This window comes from Astyanax mexicanus, chromosome 23 (genome assembly GCF_023375975.1).
Source record: "Astyanax mexicanus isolate ESR-SI-001 chromosome 23, AstMex3_surface, whole genome shotgun sequence".
NCBI lineage: Eukaryota > Metazoa > Chordata > Actinopteri > Characiformes > Acestrorhamphidae > Astyanax > Astyanax mexicanus.
Window position 1 is genome coordinate 9,418,438 of NC_064430.1, and position 16,596 is coordinate 9,435,033.

Here is a 16,596-nt window from a genome sequence, read left to right on the forward strand (position 1 = left end):
GCTTTTACGCACGGAATGCGCTTTTACGAATAGCGCGCGTTTTTAAGCACGGAATGCGCTTTTACGCAAGGCAAGCGCTTTCACGCATCAGATGCCTTACTACATTTAGTGATAAATGCTCTTTTCATTCCTTTGTGCTGTAATGTGCTGATAAACGAGCTGATATGTTCTTTCCCAGCGGCATCCAGCACTGCTAACGTGAAGGGTTTTATATTTACCTGAGCTCTCATAAATGCCCAAAGTGACATTTGGAAATGCCCAAAGTGACACTTGGAGATGCCCAATGGGACACTTGGAGATGCCCAAAGTGACAATTGGAGATGCCCAAAGTGACATTTGGAAATGCCCAAAGTGACACTTGGAGATGGCCAAAAGGACACTTGGAGATGTCCAAAGTAACACTTGGAGATGCCGAAAGTGACATTTGGAAATGCCCAAAGTAACACTTGGAGATGCCCTATACAACTTAACTTACCACATGTAACTGGTTTATACAATTAAAACACACAAAAACACAACAGATGAGAAGACTGGACAGTCTGTCTTTATTTTCAGAATTACTTATAGTGACAAAGTGCACAAAGCAAATACAAAAAAAAAGAATTATAATGCCAACTCAAAAGATAAAAATCATAGTACATACGATTAATCACCAGCATTTTCATGATACCTTCTTGTCCATTATGAAACAAATTCCTATATAATCTCAGGCAACCCGTGCCCTGAATCACCTCACAATATACTCCCTTAAAAATGAAAAAAAAAAAAAAATTACGAGAATAAAATAAAAAAAAAATAAAAAATTAAAAACACAAATGATGTGCTACTGATATGTTTGGTCTCTTGTGCTGCTGCAGAACACAATTATAATCAACGTACAAAGTGCTTTCCCTATGAAATGTAAAACATTATCAGATAAACATAAAAAAAAACTGTTGAACAGGCAACCTAATAGGCAAATTAAGGCTTTTTCGGTAAAACTTTTTTTAAAAAAACATCTGACAAACTGTTGTGCTACAAATTTGTACTTTTGCAGTCCTACTTGAATAAATCCAGTTTACGTAAAAATAACTACAGTATATTACAATGTAAATCCACTGCAGGAGTGGGGACATACCTGATGTCTTTGCAAATGTGGCAGTACACAATTTCTTTTTGTTTATTTCCTTTAAAAAAAAGTCACACTGTATAACAACTCATCAACAACAAATCGTTTTTTTTTTTTTTTTTTTTTTAATGACCTCTCTGGTTTTGGCCTTGTTCCATTACAGAAGAGACCCAGAGCATAGTGACTATGATGGAGCCTCTCAGGCTAGCTAAGGCTAGAGCGTCCTCGCCCTGGTTGAGGGGGAGAACAGTCCAGCACCATGGTGGAATGTGATAAGGTGACCCGAGGTTAAAGGTCAGTCTGTGGCTGGAGATTGTGCTGTTGCTCAGCAACGCAGCCAGTCCTTTTTGACCTCTCCCACTTTGATGATCTTCAGGCTCTCGTCCATTTTCAGATAGTGGGAGTCTTTGAAGAAGTAGCTGTGGCCTGTAGAACAAAAAAAGAACATCAGGGAATGTCATTAAAACTTCCATAAAAATCTATAAAAAGGATCAGTTATGTGGTCCCTGAATGTGTCAGTTCTGTAGTAACTACTGTATTTTTTGCACGATAAAGCGCACCAGTGTCACCATGTATTACTTCTAATTCAGCAGGGTGTAAAGCTAAGTTAAGTAAACAAAACTGTTATTCAAAAAAAAAAAAACATTTCTCTCCTGAAAACTTTATTTGGGTGAGTAAAGTGCTTCTGTCTGTTTTCTGGTCAAATTTCATACATAAGACGCAATAGATTATAAGGCACGTTATGCGACACTAGTAATGAACAGGGGTGTTGCCATGTTTTCCTTCTAATTCAGCAGGGTGTAAAGCTAAGCGAACAGTAAACAAAAGTAAACAAAACTGTTATCCTTAAAAAATAATTCAAACGTCATGCGAGCGATGGATGTTAATCTACACAGATTTCTCTCCTGAAAACTGTTTTAGCACCCGAACATCCCTTTCAGACAGCTTCCTCTTACAGCGTCCACAGTTAATCCTGTTGGATGTGGTTGGTCCTTCTTGGTGGTATGCTGACATTACCCTGGATACCGTGGCTCTTGACACATCACAAAGACTTGCTGTCTTGGTCACAGATGCTCCAGCAAGACGTGCACCAACAATTTGTCCTCTTTTGAACTCTGGTATGTCACACATAATGTTGTGTGCATTGCAATATTTCAATATTTAGAGCAGAACTGTGCTCTTACCCTGCTAATTGAACCTTCACACTCTGCTCTTACTGGTGCAATGTGCAATTAATGAAGATTGGCCACCAGGCTGCTCCAATTTAGCCATGAATCCTCCCACACTAAAATGACAGGTGTTTCAGTTTCATTGTCCAACCCCTGTACAAGTAAAACTGCATTTTTATCTGCTTTTTCATACAGAACCAACACTCTCTGATCTGAGGCTGTAAAAGAGTGATCTTTTGCACAGTTCTGTCTCTGATGCTGTGTAGATGCTGGCAGTTTTATGAGGTTATGTAAACAGGCAAGGCTTCCTGCACCCATGCTGGGAGCAGGCTAATGTGGTAAACTCAAAAGCTGAGGCATAATGAACTGTAAACAAAGCATCCACTATGAATATTCCTTTAAACTGTTACTGGTAAACTACCAGTAAGCAGCATTTATAGGAGGAGGCAGAAGCAGGGAACATCAGCACTGGTGCAGCACTGGCTAAATCCGAGCTTAAACACACTCCCTGCTCTCTAAGCATCCAGGTGGTTAATTACCAACACAGAGCCTCCTTTCACAGATCATACAGACCTGCTCTATTTATGTTTTCTTAGAGAGAGAGAAAGAGTATATGTGTGTGTGTGTGTACCTATGAGTAGGAGTAGTACCAGTTCAGTGTGTGCACTGCTGTATATAGTGTATAATCTGTGTGGCCTTAAGAGTATGATCTTGGGAGAGTATTACTGTACTTTGACAACAGGCTACGGTTATTGGGGAGTCTCTAGTAGCCTGTTGGGCATCTCTAGTCTGCATACAAGATGAGATACACTGCATTGTACTAAGCAAATGATCTGGGGTTGATGCTGCAGTTGGTCTGCAGGTTTATGTTCAGCAACAGTATGTGCTGAAAGAATGAGGTCAGCTGACTACCTGAATATACTGAATATAGACCAGGTTATTCCATCAATGGATTTTTTTCTTCCCTGATGGCACGGCCATATTCCTAGATCACAATACCAGGATTCATGGGGCTGGAATTGTGAAAGAGTTCAGAGTTCAGGGAGCATGAGATCATCATTTTCACACATGGATTGAGAGAGTTCACTACAGAGTCCAGATCTTAACCTCATTGAGAATCTTTGGGATGTGCTGGATGGAGAAGAGCTGCTTTGTGCAGCTGTCAGACTCTACCATCATCAATGCTGCTGCAAGATCTTGGTGAAAAATTAATGCAACACTGGATTGAAATACTGTAAATCTTGTATCATTGCAGAAGCTAATTGAAACAATGCCGCAGTGAATGCCTGCTGCAATCAAAGTTAAAGGGGGTCCAATTAAGTATTAGAGAGTATGTGACCTTTTTTTTGGTGGCGATTATTTTTTGGCCAGGCAGTTTATGTACAGTTGGGTATTGAGGCATACAGGTTTCTTAGAAGTTGCATCTGGTCCTGTAGATCCTGTACACTTGTCCATTGCCAAAGCTGGCATTAGCCAGCTGGTTCCATAAAAAAGGTCAATTGTTCTGTGGAGGAGAATTATCCCGCTAAAAAGCCAGTTGAAAATAAAAGCCCTGACATGGAAGGCAACACTTATTGCCAAGATTAGATACTCGAACTCCAAAAACAACCTGAACCAGAATTCAATGTAAAAAAACGCAAATTCCATTCCAGATGACCAGAAATTCATCAAAACAATAACCTTCTTCTCCTCTCAAACCAATACATTCTTCTTTTTGAAGTTTTGTCAATTAGGCAAAATGTATTGATGAGTATAAGTGTATTAAAGAGGTATCTCTCACCAAGAGGTACACTACCCAAAAGTAGCTTCTAATAGCTTTTTTTTATAAGACAGAGGCAGGGAACCATGTTAAACCGTCTTTAGCTTTGATTGCATCACGCAATCACCGTGGCATTGTTTCGATAAGCTTCTGCAATGTTATGAGATTTATTTCAATCCAGTGTTGCATTAATTTTTTACCAAGATCTTGCAGCAGCATTGATGATGGTAGAGTCTGACCGCTTCACAAAGCAGCTCTTCTCCATCCAGCACATCCCAAAGATTCTCAATGAGGTTAAAATCTGGACTCTGTGGTGAACTCTTCTCAATCCATGTGTGAAAATGATGATCTCATGCTCCCTGAACTCTGAACTCTTTCACAATTCCAGCCCCATTAGTGAAGAAAAAAAAAATCCATTGATGGAATAACATGGTCTATATTCAGTATATTCAGGTAGTCAGCTGAGCTAATTCTTTTAGCACATACTGTTGCTGAACCTAGACCTGCAGACCAACTGCAGCATCAACCCCACATCATTTGCTTAGTTAAATCCAGGTGGAGACTTTTTATATATTTTTTGGCTAGGCAGTGTATCTGCCAGAGACAAGGACTACAATATAGATACAATAGAGTGCAGTCTAATTTTTTTTTTTTTTTTTGTAAGTCAAGATAAAATAATTTAGGTCTCACAATTAAGGATTAAGTTACAGGTCAGATTTAGGCCTATATTTTTTCATATCTAAGCAGACTTCTATTATATGTTTGTGAACAGACACATATTGGCTAGGCTAGTGTGCACTTTTTCTGTGGCTAATGATGGCCTGACGCAAAACGTAATGAGATCTGGCAATGATTTGCATAAGACTTTCCCGACAACACTCTACACAAACACACACACCAACACTCACACAAACGTACAGGGTCAGTCTGTGGCTAGAGCTACACTTACCCCAAGAACAACTCTCACCACAAAAAATGTCCATGCATTGCCAAGAACACAGCTTGACCCAAAATGCCTCAATCTAACAGCTATATCAGATTTCCCACAAGGCAGTGATTTACATGTCACAGTCATATAGTGTTTTCGTAAGTGTGCAGCAGTAACCGTACTCAATCTACCGAGTGTTTGTTTGACTTTCTTTCTTGTTTAATCTGAGCAAGAAGAGAAAAGCCTTACCCTTTCCGTTCATACTGAACGCAGCGTCCAAATCGTCAGGTAAGCCATTCCAGGAATCAGCAATGAGTTTGGGAAAGCCTGGATCCATCTTCTTCTTGGCTTCATTGTACCTGTAGAGTTATTACAGCAAAAAATCAGAGCTGCTCACATGCCAGTAGACCAAACAACCTCCATCATTTTCCCCAAACACACTCGTGATGGATCGCTACAGATACAGGCGAGGAGGGAAAGAACAGGATTTATGATTATTAGCGCTCGGAATGTTAGAAGGACTTTGTAATTTTGGAAATTCCTTGGAACTGCAGATTGATTCTGTCATCTCATGCATACAGTAAAGCTGATTTACTCCTGTCTCCCTCCTTTTATAGAGAGACACTGCCTAGAAATGCATACTGTTCTCATTAGGGTTGTACTCAAGACCACCTCTGTTGAATTTAGCACCCAAGTTTAAGTAATGGCTGGATGTACAGAGGCCTGGGATCAGATTAAGCCAAACGACTCTGTTTAAACCAGATCACTTTGTGTGATTACTATCTGAATTGTGTTTACACTTACTTTAATGTGTCTCAGGTTAATCAGACTGAAATCTGATTGCTGTCTTATGACTGATATTTCAGTTAAACTGGGAGACGTTGGGTTGTACTGGGAGGGGCTTTGGTTATCAAATACATGTGGTTTGAGTAATCAGATCTGTATCTGTTTTAAATGCATCTTGGGTGTGTTTACACTTATCTAATACAAGTAAAGACTAAGACAAAAAATCTTAAAAAGTTCTAAAACGTTCTTGACCAGGTAAGAATCTCATTTAGCCTTAAACCATTTTCAAGCCCAGCGTTATTGGTCATTTTAATGTTTGAATTTTATAGCAAGTACTTTAATTTTGCCATATTGATGAAAAAGCATATTATGCACAATGAATGTAGACAGGGGGTAAAATGAGGTCAAATTTACACAATAGATGTAAGAAAGTAAGTTGTGTCTCTGCAAGTCCTATTTCCTGATTCTATATTGCTTAGCTTGTCCAGAAAAGCATGTGTAAAGCATGTCCTTTAGTGGTCACAATGTGTAAATTAGACTTCCCAACTGTAGGGGGGAACCCAGGTGCAAGAAATAACAATTCTTACAAAATGTTGCTTTAGGTTGGCTAAATGAAGCACCAAAGTCCTATTTTCTGATTCTGTATTGCTTAGCTTGTCCAGAAAAGCATGTGTAAAGCGTGTCCTAAAGTGGTCTCAATGTGTGAACTGCACTTCCCAGCAGTAGGAGGGAACCCAGAAGCAAGAAATACCAATTCTTGAAAAAGTTGCTTTAGGTTGGCTAAATGAAGCACAGAAGTCCTATTTTTCTAATTATATATTGCTTAGCTTGTCCAGAAAAGCATGTGTAAAGAATGTCCTTTAGTGGTCTCATTGTGTGAGTTACACTTCCCAACTGTAGGGGGAGACCAAAAGCAAGAAATGTATGTTTAGCAAGTTGTAGCGCAAAGAAACAGGGACGGTACCTCCAGAATTTTTCTCCGGAGAACAAGTAGGTCTTCTTGCTCTTGTGGTAGGAGTAGGCCGCATCTATACGGTGCAGGTCTGTTGGTAATCCCATGGAGGAGAGCTTCTTAGGGTAGCCCCTCTCCAGAGTACTGGCCGAATACACCCACATTTCATCACCTATAATGCAGCAAACATACATTCACTATGAGTTATATTAGCACATAAATAGCAACTGTGCGTTAAAATGTGCTGAATTTTTAATAACAATACATGGAATTTGTCTAGATTGTCCAGAAGTCTTTAAAAACTTTAGGTAATAAGTATATTTTTATGCATAACTTTATGAGTAAAGTTTAATTAAGAATTCATTATTCTTTCTCAAATATCAATTATGTATACACTGCAGGGTGTCAGATTTAGATTAGTTTCAATAACAATGAAAGAACCGCAATTAATTCCCTTTTATTATCATACCTGCAAAGAACACGGTCTTCTCCTCCAGAGGGTTCTCATAGGCAGCGTCTATCTTCTCAGGGAGCTCACTCCAGAACGTGGCCACCAGCAGCGGCCCTGACGGCTTAGTGTGTGGATTAGCAGTCCTGAAGATGAACCTGAGAGACAGACAGAGAGACAGACAGACAGTAACAGAATGATTCACCACTTTTAAAACTAGAAACTCCTGAACTTGAATGACACCATAAATTAATCAAACTTAAGAAACATTGTTGGAAGGTTTAGTGCTGGGTGATATGATTAAAAAACTTGGCATGTTGCAATGCTCATTGCTATCTTATACCTCACCAACAGTCTATTTTCAGGTCTTGCACCTGTCGTTTAAATAGCCAAGATGTTTACAAAAAGGTGTGGTTGTCTGGAAGTGAGGTGTGTTCAGGTAAATTTCTGGCATATCATTTCTGGCAAGATAGCTAAATGCTATCTTGGAAATGGAAAACAGAGGTGCGCCAGTCACTGAATAAAACCCTGAAAACAGTCAGACATTCATTTCTATCTTGGCAACACAGGTGCACTGGGTGTGCTCAAGCTCATACATCCACACTCGTTACACGCACATGGACAGTGTACAGTGCAGCAGTGGACAAACCCAACTCTGACATCTCAAATAACCGTAATATTAAATAAAGTAGCATTGTTGTCCCTGTAATTGACCTGCTCATGCACCTTCACAGCGTGAACGAGCAGAGAAGTGTCCTCTGCTGAGAAACGCAGTAGCACTGCAACGTTAAGATACCAATACGCCAAAATCAGAGCTCACCTGACTCTTCAAAAGGAAATGGTAAGTGGTATGCTGATTGTTTTTTTTTCACGTTACAAAACACACCCATGATTAATTAAGAGAATAAGTGATTAATTCATTAAAATTAGAATTATGAGTCACATCTGTACAATAGCAAAGACACACGGACGCATTAAATCTCGCTGCGCATTGCACAGTTAACCTTTTTTGTATACCTTTATAAAAATTTTGATATGACACTTTGTAGTAAAACACAAACAGGAAGTATTTTTTACGTTACATTATTTAGCATTGTTTATTTATCATAGTCTTGATTAGCTACTTTATTGCTTAGAAATTAGACAATATTTACAAGTTATAATGTCTCTACATGAAATAAAACGTTCATATTTATTTTGTTGCAGAAGTACATTTTCGACATTAACACATTTTTCTGTGTTTTTTTTTTTTATATTGCCAAAAATATTACCTCAAAAATACCCTAAAATAATGTGAAATTATGTTAAGGCCATATTGTGGGGTTGGTTACAGCAATAGAACAACATCACATCAAATTGAGTCGAGAACTGGCAGCCAGAGGGGTTACAGAAGGAGAGAAAGAGTGAAGAAACTGTGTTTGTGAAAGAGAGAGAGAGAGAGAGAGAGAGACAGAAAAGGAGAAAGAGAGAGAGTCTGCATTAGTAGATCTATGGCCTGACCACAATGGGGTGATTCATTGGAGCATCTGTTTCTCGTTATGGCAGCGGCTGAGAGAGCCGAGCCAGCGGAACAGGCCCAAACTCGCCCGCTTTTCCAGCATTCAGCACACCAACAATACCCCCCTCCCCAACGCAACCCCCCACCCCTCAACCTCTTTTCCACTGACCTATTTTTCAAAGGCCAAAATATTTCAGCCTCAGAAAAGGCAGATCCGGCCACTGCATTTTGATGCGTAGCAAAAAACGGCCCGCTGCAGCTAGCTCTGTGCAAACAACAAAGAACCTCTGGCTACTGTAACCTTTAACCCTTTACATCCATCCTCTGAGTACCCAGTCATTTAAACTGAAAATAATATATATATTTTTTATATTCCAAAAACCATAAAGCATCATAAAACTCATAGAAAGGATCTCTTCATTAATTCAATTATAGATATTAAGAAAGTCTATTATTGACTTAATAGCTCAAAGTAATGAGACAACCTCTCACAATGATGACTTAATATCTCAAAATAATGAGAAAGCATCCCAAAACAGTGACTCAGTATCTCAAAATAATGATAGTATCCCAAAATAGAGACATAGTATCTCATAATAATGAGATAGTATCCCAAAATAGAGACATAGTATCTGATAATAATGAGATAGTATCCCAAAACAGTGACTTAGTATCTCATAATAATGAGATAGTATCCCAAAATAGAGACATAGTATTTCATAATAATGAGATAGTATCCCAAAACAGTGACTTAGTATCTCAAAATAAAGAGTGTATCCCAAAATAGAGACATAGTATTTCATAATAATGAGATAGTATCCCAAAACAGTGATTTAGTATCTCATAATAATATAGTATTCCAAAAAAGTGACATTGTATCTTAAAATAATGAGATACCATCCCAAAACCATGACATTATGTCTGAAGATAATGAGATAGTATATGTGAGATAAAGATAATAGAGATGTATAGAGATAACAGTAGCAATTCACCAATAAAAATAACATTTAGGTGATTTTCATTGTAAGAGAATATGAAGTTTTTTTTAATATATAAATTAGCATTTATTATAAGACTATCTACAGATCTGAAAAGAATAAAGAGACCACCTAAAATACTCAGTTTCTCTGATTTTATTGCATAACTTTTACGTAAAGTTATATATTTGAGTAAAATTAACAATTTTAGTTTTTTTTTCTATAAACTTATAAACTACTGACAACATTTCTCTTAAAAAACGAATTAAAATAATGTAATGTAGAGCATTTATTTGCAAAAGAAGAAAAAAAAACAAGTTCATGTCAATTTAGAAATAACTACTGTATACTAATGGTATAACTCGAGTTCAGAAATCAATATGTTGTGAAATAACCCAGATTTTTAATCATAACTTTTACATGTCTTGTCATGCTCTCCACCAGTCTTACACACTGCTTTTGGGTGACCTTATGCCACTCCTGTTCAGTTTGGTTTGATGGCTTGTGGCCATCCATCTTCCTCTTGATTACATTCCAGAGGTTTTCAATTTTTCATGAAATAAAGTTTATCATGGCTGGTTTGAGAACTGCTAGGAAACTAATATAAAAATTTATATAGATATAAAAAGTAATGCATTAATTGATTACTATTGTTTAGGCTGCTTTCATTCTATTACAAATAAAGGCTTATTTTCACGCGATGTCCCTCTCACACATACAAAGATTTATATGAACAAATCCTAAACAAACAGCAGACAATTAGAAAACAACACCATGCATTTGTACATGTGGTTCAGATTGAATTAGCTGCTAAACCTTTTCAATACCTCACACTAAACCTAACAAGTGTTTCTACCAAACTACACTCAGTCTAAGCCTCCAGACAGGTTCAGAACGGTAGACGAGGTTTAATTAGAGGTGATGAAATGGTTAGCCTCCAGACACCACTCCCTGCTGGTGCAGAGAGCAGCAAAAACTAAGCCTTCAGGGACTCCAGACGCGCCAGCATTCCCTTCTTACACATGCTCCAACAGGACAGCAGGAAGAACTGCTGGGAAGCTCAAAGACTCGGTGGAAAAGTCGGAAAGTAAGGAATGTATTGATGATTAATATGATATACTGAAAACAGTAATCAGAGAAGACGTGAATTTCCAAACACAGCTGCACAAGCACAATAAAGGACGTGAGCGACAGATAAATCATTCAGTTCTATCTCTCTCTCTCTTTTACCTCTCTTTCTCTCTTTATTCTCTTTACCCCTCACTCTCTTTCTCTCCTCTCTCTTTTCTTCTCTCTCTTTACCTCTCTCTTTATCTCTCTCTTTACCTCTCTCTCTTTATCTCTCTCTTTACCTCTCTCTCTTTCTCACTCTTTTTCTCTTCCCATTCTCTATATTCTTTTTCTTTCTTTCTTTCTCTCTCTGTTTCCCTCTCTCTTTCTCCCTTACTCACTTTATCCCCCCTCTCTCTTTGGCTTTCTTTACCCCTCACTCTCTTTCTCACCCCCTTTACCTCTTTCTCCCCTTCTCTTTCCCTCACTCTTATTCTCTCCCCCCTCTCTCTATCTCTTTCCCTCACTCTCTCTCTTTCTTTCTTTCTCTTTACATCAATCTCCCATTTCTTTCTTTCTTTCTTTCTCTCTTTCTTTCTTTCTTTCCTTCCCTTTTTTATGGTGTAACACTTTTCTGATATATTAAAGTGCATGTAAAAGTCTATTTCCCTCTCTTTTTGCTCCTCTTTCTCTTTATTTCCCCCTCACTCTCTTTCCCTCCTGTCTCTTTCTCTCTCTCTTTCTTTCTCTCTTCCCGTCTCTCAGTATCTCTTTTCCTTTCTCTCCAATGGTTTAAACAGCTGTGGTAAGTGACCTGAATGTGAATATCTGAGGGCTAAAGTCATCCTCCTCCTCCACAGTAAAGTAAAGCCTCTTCACTGTCTGACTCTGGGTACTACAGGATCACGCCGCAATATGTTTATTATCATAACTCTTTCATAATGACATTTCCAGTATTCAATTCTATCATTTCCAGGAATATTCATCCCATTTAAAGCCATGATGTATTATCCCATGGAAAATAAATAACAGAACTAAGGCATATAGAGCTACAGCATAAGTGGTATTTATATGTGTGGTATATTAGTTGCTAAGCCACTATTAGACTCCTAAGCCACCACGGGTGCCCTGTGGCCAGAGAATTGTCACCTTACAACTGAAATGTATTTTATTGAGATTTTAAGTAAAAGACCAACACAAACCTGTTGGAGGCTGCAAAAGACTTAAGACTGGGAAGGAGATTCACCTTCCAGCAAGACAATGACCCCAAACATACAGCACTACAGAGCTACATTGGAATGGTTTAGATCAAATGGCTCAGTCAAAGTTCTTACCTAAATTTTACTGAGTATCTGAGGTACGCCCTCCATTCAGCCTGCCTGAGATTGAGCTGTTTTATAAAGAAGAATTGGGCAAAAATATCCAAAAGTCTCTAAATGCACAAAGCTGGTAGAGACAAACCCCAAAATGTGACTCTACTTAGCATTGATATCGGTGGCTGAATAATTTTGGACGTCACATTTGCGTTTTTTATTTGATTTAATTTTTAAAAACCATGTACAATTTTTGTTCCACTTCACAATTATGTGCTACTTTATGTCTTTCACTTAAAATCGTATTAAATATTACTATATATTATGTGTTTATTATGTAGAATTTATTAATTAACAAATGGCAAATAATTTCCCAACTAAAAGACACACAGGCACACTCTTTGCCTGAGTGTGTGTGTGTGAGTGTGTGTGTGTGGTCTCTTGATTATCATCGTTAGCTCCAGAGCTGTGAGGAATTAAAGATGGCTCTGTGTTCAGGACAGTGGGTGGCTCTCTCTTACCCCAGCAGCTCTGCTCTGAGGCGACGTTAGCGAGCCGCTATGACTGCACGCTTTTCAGTTCGCTGCTGTTTGCTTTGGACAGCGTTTCACTTTTTTTCACTAGTTCCGTTTAAAATTCATCTACAGCGTGTGTATGTGTAGGCGTGCTTTTTGCATTTAATTCATTAGAGACTGTATCTCCCTCTGCTCTGTGTGTGTGTGCATGTGTGTGTTAAAACTACTGATTTCAAAGACGTTTGCAGAGAGAGCATTGTGTTATTTGGGTTAGCTGCCCCCAGTGGAACTGGTCCCTGACAGAGAACATCTGGAGAGGACAGATGTGTATCTGTGTATGTGCTATGAGATATACTTGCAGTCACATTCTACATAAAGGACTAGCTCAGCCACACACACACACACACACACACACACACACACACACACACACACACACATTGACATGGCTAACAACAAATGAAATCTTCATTTACCCACTACAACTAGCTTAATGCTAAGTAGAGGCTTTGCATGCTTTTTGATTTTCCCAACAATTGATCTTACCCAACAATTTTTGGTCAGTAGAACATTTTCTGGACGTTGCAAATAATGCTGTTAGAGCATTCATTCAAAGAAAGTGCAACAATTGTGCTCTCTCAGGGCTCCGGCAGCTGATGACAAGCTGCATGACCAGGATTCGAACCAGCGATCATAGTGACAGTGCTTTAGACTGCTGGACCACTTGGCGCCCCACACAAATTGCGAAAAATTCTTCCAATGTTCTCCGTTAGTTGGGTTTTTGGTCATTCTTGGTGAATATGCTAATTGACCAGTATAGTCAAGCCTGGTCAGGTTGATGATGCTTGTAGACCAGCTAAACCATCGCTGAACTCAAACAGAAACATACTGTACACTATGGGGGTCAATAGCTAACCTTAAATGCTAAACAACCAATATTAATGTTAATTAATTAGCTACCTAATTACACTAAAAGATTTACCACAGTCTATATTGAGTGATTAATGGTGTAGTAACGACATCGCATTTGTCCTCTGTGGGCATCCGTACACTGATTACGGCAGGAAAACATGGCGACACCCTTGTTCACTTCGATGTAGGCATCCTTATTAGTGTTAACAGCATTAAATTAGAGAAAAATTGCCGTCACACTGCGAAAACGCGGTGCACACTCCACAAAGTTGCGTCTTATAATCCGGTGCACTTTACGTATGAAAATAGACTAGTTCATAGGTATTGCGCCTTATATATCGGTGCGTAATATCATAGACTGTATATAGCTGGACAGAGCATCGTCTCTCAAAAGTGAAGCCACCACAGGTCGGGCGCCCCCTGCTGTTCGGCTGCAGAAAGCTGTGTAACTCCACCCATCCCCATAGGTTTCAATGGCAAAACAGACAACTTTCAATCACGTTTTTTTCTAATATACTGTAATTCTACCTCCATTATTTAAATGTAACAGCTAGTGTAACCTCTGCTTATATTGTCATATTTTTATATCCCCACAGAATTCGTTTTTAAAACGTTATTCAGCTCTATTCAAAAAAGGTGTGGTTATTGTAAAAGGGCTGGATATGGGCGGGACCAATAACAGACCGTCAGCTCTGCTCCGCTCTGCTCTGCAGTCTGTGACCTCGAGGCAGCCCTCAGGGGCGGGGTTATTCAAATGAGTAGGCTACTTTCCACAGTCTACTTTCCCTAACCCTAACCCTTTCTCCCTCCTCTGGTCTCTACTGCACAGACTCGGGTTGCAGGATCGCCCACATGGAGGAAAATTTTGGCTTCATTTTCATTGAATGAATGGGAACGGCGACACGGCGTCCATCTTTTTTTACAGTCTCTGCGTAATATAGTCCGGAAAATACGGTACATATTTTTTTTTTATTTATTTTATTCGAGAAAATAAATATTAAATACAGAATCAAGCCACTGCTCTGTGAAGCTGCCCCTTTAACTCAGGTCCTACTTGTTGATGCTCTGGAAAGTCTACAGTAGGCGAATGGAATGTCTTATGTGGGTCATAATTATGTAATCATGCTACAGTCAGCAATACTAAAAAAGGCTCATGAAAAGCTATTGTTTTTGGTCTAAGAATTTAAGGTTACTTTATCTCTGAACCAGAATTACAGTGTGGCTACAAATCCAGCATAGCTTTAATATCTCACCCTGTTAAAACAACTAAAACCGCATCATTTGCTATAGCACTTCAAACATTATTATTCCCATTTATAACAACTTCAAACAGATCTGATTTTCTTATAAAAGATGAATTAGGTTCAGAATTTCCTGCTGTGGATGCAGGTCCATTTCCTGACAGCAGTTTCTTAAAACCACAAAAACAGATGAATAATTCTGCATTGCCTGGAACTCACTAAAGAGCACTACTCCCACCATTCAGACTTCAGACAATGTTTCACTGAAGACAAGTCTTCCCTGAACTGTGCTGCAATTTGTGAAGTTTTTTTTTTGCGACCAGTAAAACAGAAGTTCAACAGTTTATGTAAAAATAGTGTTGTGTAATGATGTGTACATTTATCTGAGGCTTTGTGGTCAGAAGTAGAAATAGCCTGGAGGACTGCTGCCATACTTGTCCGGATAATTAAGTGAATAGACTGAATAATTTATACTGAACAATGACTCTGATTTACCTGAAATCATATTGCATAGATATAATAATAGTCTCATATAATAATTTTTTTAAGCAGCGCCAGAAGGCCCACAGTCCACGTAACACAATACTGATGAATGATTGGAGCAGAGAAATGCAGCTTTATGTACATTTTTATACTGTACTGTATAAATTAAATGAAAAAAAAAAAAGTAGCACTTAGTAATGCGCTACTCTAATTTGGCAATTTTTTCCGGTAATCTAACAAGTAATCTAACGCATTACTATTTTTATTAAAGTAATCAGAATAAAGTTACTTATCCAAGTCACTGTGCCTTACTTTTTTTGTAATTTTCCTTAATAAAAAGGTCTATTTTTGCTTTCTTCTTGCGTCTTGGAGAGTGACATCTCGCCTACGCGACAATTACGTCACGTTTTCATCATGAGCATGACTCACGTGTAACACCACGTGCACACAGCGCAACAAACAAACACTGGAAGAGGATAGAGATGCATGTTTTCTAGCTGGAAATAAAGGAACTATTTTGAGGTGTATCAGCTAAAGATGATAAATATCAAGATTGGTTGTTTACTTTGTGAATAAACAGAAGAATCTGGAGAAACCTTTGGAGTCTCAGCGGCACAGTCAGACTTACAGAGCAAGTCCCACCAGGTGGAGTGAAGCTTCCGATAAAGTGAGTTTTGACAAAACTGTTGTGTTGAAGTGGCAGGGGTGTGTATGTTGTCGGCAGCTGCTGTGAAGGTAACTAATAAAGTAACTTGAAAGTAATTTAGTTACTTTTAAAAATAAGTAATTAAGTATTTTTTAAAGGAGTAATCAGTAATTAGATTACTTTTTCAAAGTAACTATGTCATCACTGCTCATCATACTGTGTATCAGTTTACATAAATTAAACAGGATGAAGATAAACAGGACTAGGATATTAATGGTAGCTGAATTAACAAAGTTTTTAAGTTCCTCTAATTTTGCTATTTATATATATGTTTGAGTAAAGTTAAAATTGTTGTTTTATTCTAAAAAACAACAGACAATTTTTCTCCTAAATTACAAATAAAAATATTGTCATTAAGAGCATTTATTTGCAGAAAAGATGCAGAGCTTTTAGACTTCAAATGATGCAAAAGAAAAGAAAAGAAAAGAAAGTTCATATTCATAAAGTTTTAAGAATTCAGTAATCAATATTTGGTGGAATTAATCACCAGTTTTCATGCATCTTGGCATGTTCTCCTTCACCAGTTTTACACACTGCTTTTGGATAACTTTATGCCACTCCTGGTATAAAAATCCAAGCATCATCCATCTTCCTCTTGATTATATTCCAGATGTTTTCAATTTGGTAAAATCAAAGAAACTCATTCTTAGGTGGTCTCTTATTTTTTTCCAGAGCTCTCTCTCTCTCTCTCTCTCTAATATATATATATATATATATATATATATATATATATATATATATATATATATAT

At 38.1% G+C, this 16,596-nt stretch overlaps 1 protein-coding gene across 1 annotated transcript in view; it reads right to left on the reverse strand.

Annotated features, from left to right (window-relative positions):
• Nucleotides 1–522: 522 nt before the first annotated feature.
• The window catches only part of mmp2 (matrix metallopeptidase 2), a 28,154-nt gene continuing 12,080 nt past the window's right edge, over nucleotides 523–16,596 (reverse strand). Inside the window, exons 10-13 of the mRNA XM_049471017.1 lie at nucleotides 7,172–7,308; nucleotides 6,715–6,874; nucleotides 5,214–5,323; nucleotides 523–1,534 (exon numbers count right to left, since the gene is read on the reverse strand). Coding sequence (XP_049326974.1) covers nucleotides 1,434–1,534; nucleotides 5,214–5,323; nucleotides 6,715–6,874; nucleotides 7,172–7,308 — 508 coding nt within the window. The 3' untranslated portion in view covers nucleotides 523–1,433. The remainder of the gene's footprint in view (nucleotides 1,535–5,213; nucleotides 5,324–6,714; nucleotides 6,875–7,171; nucleotides 7,309–16,596) is intronic.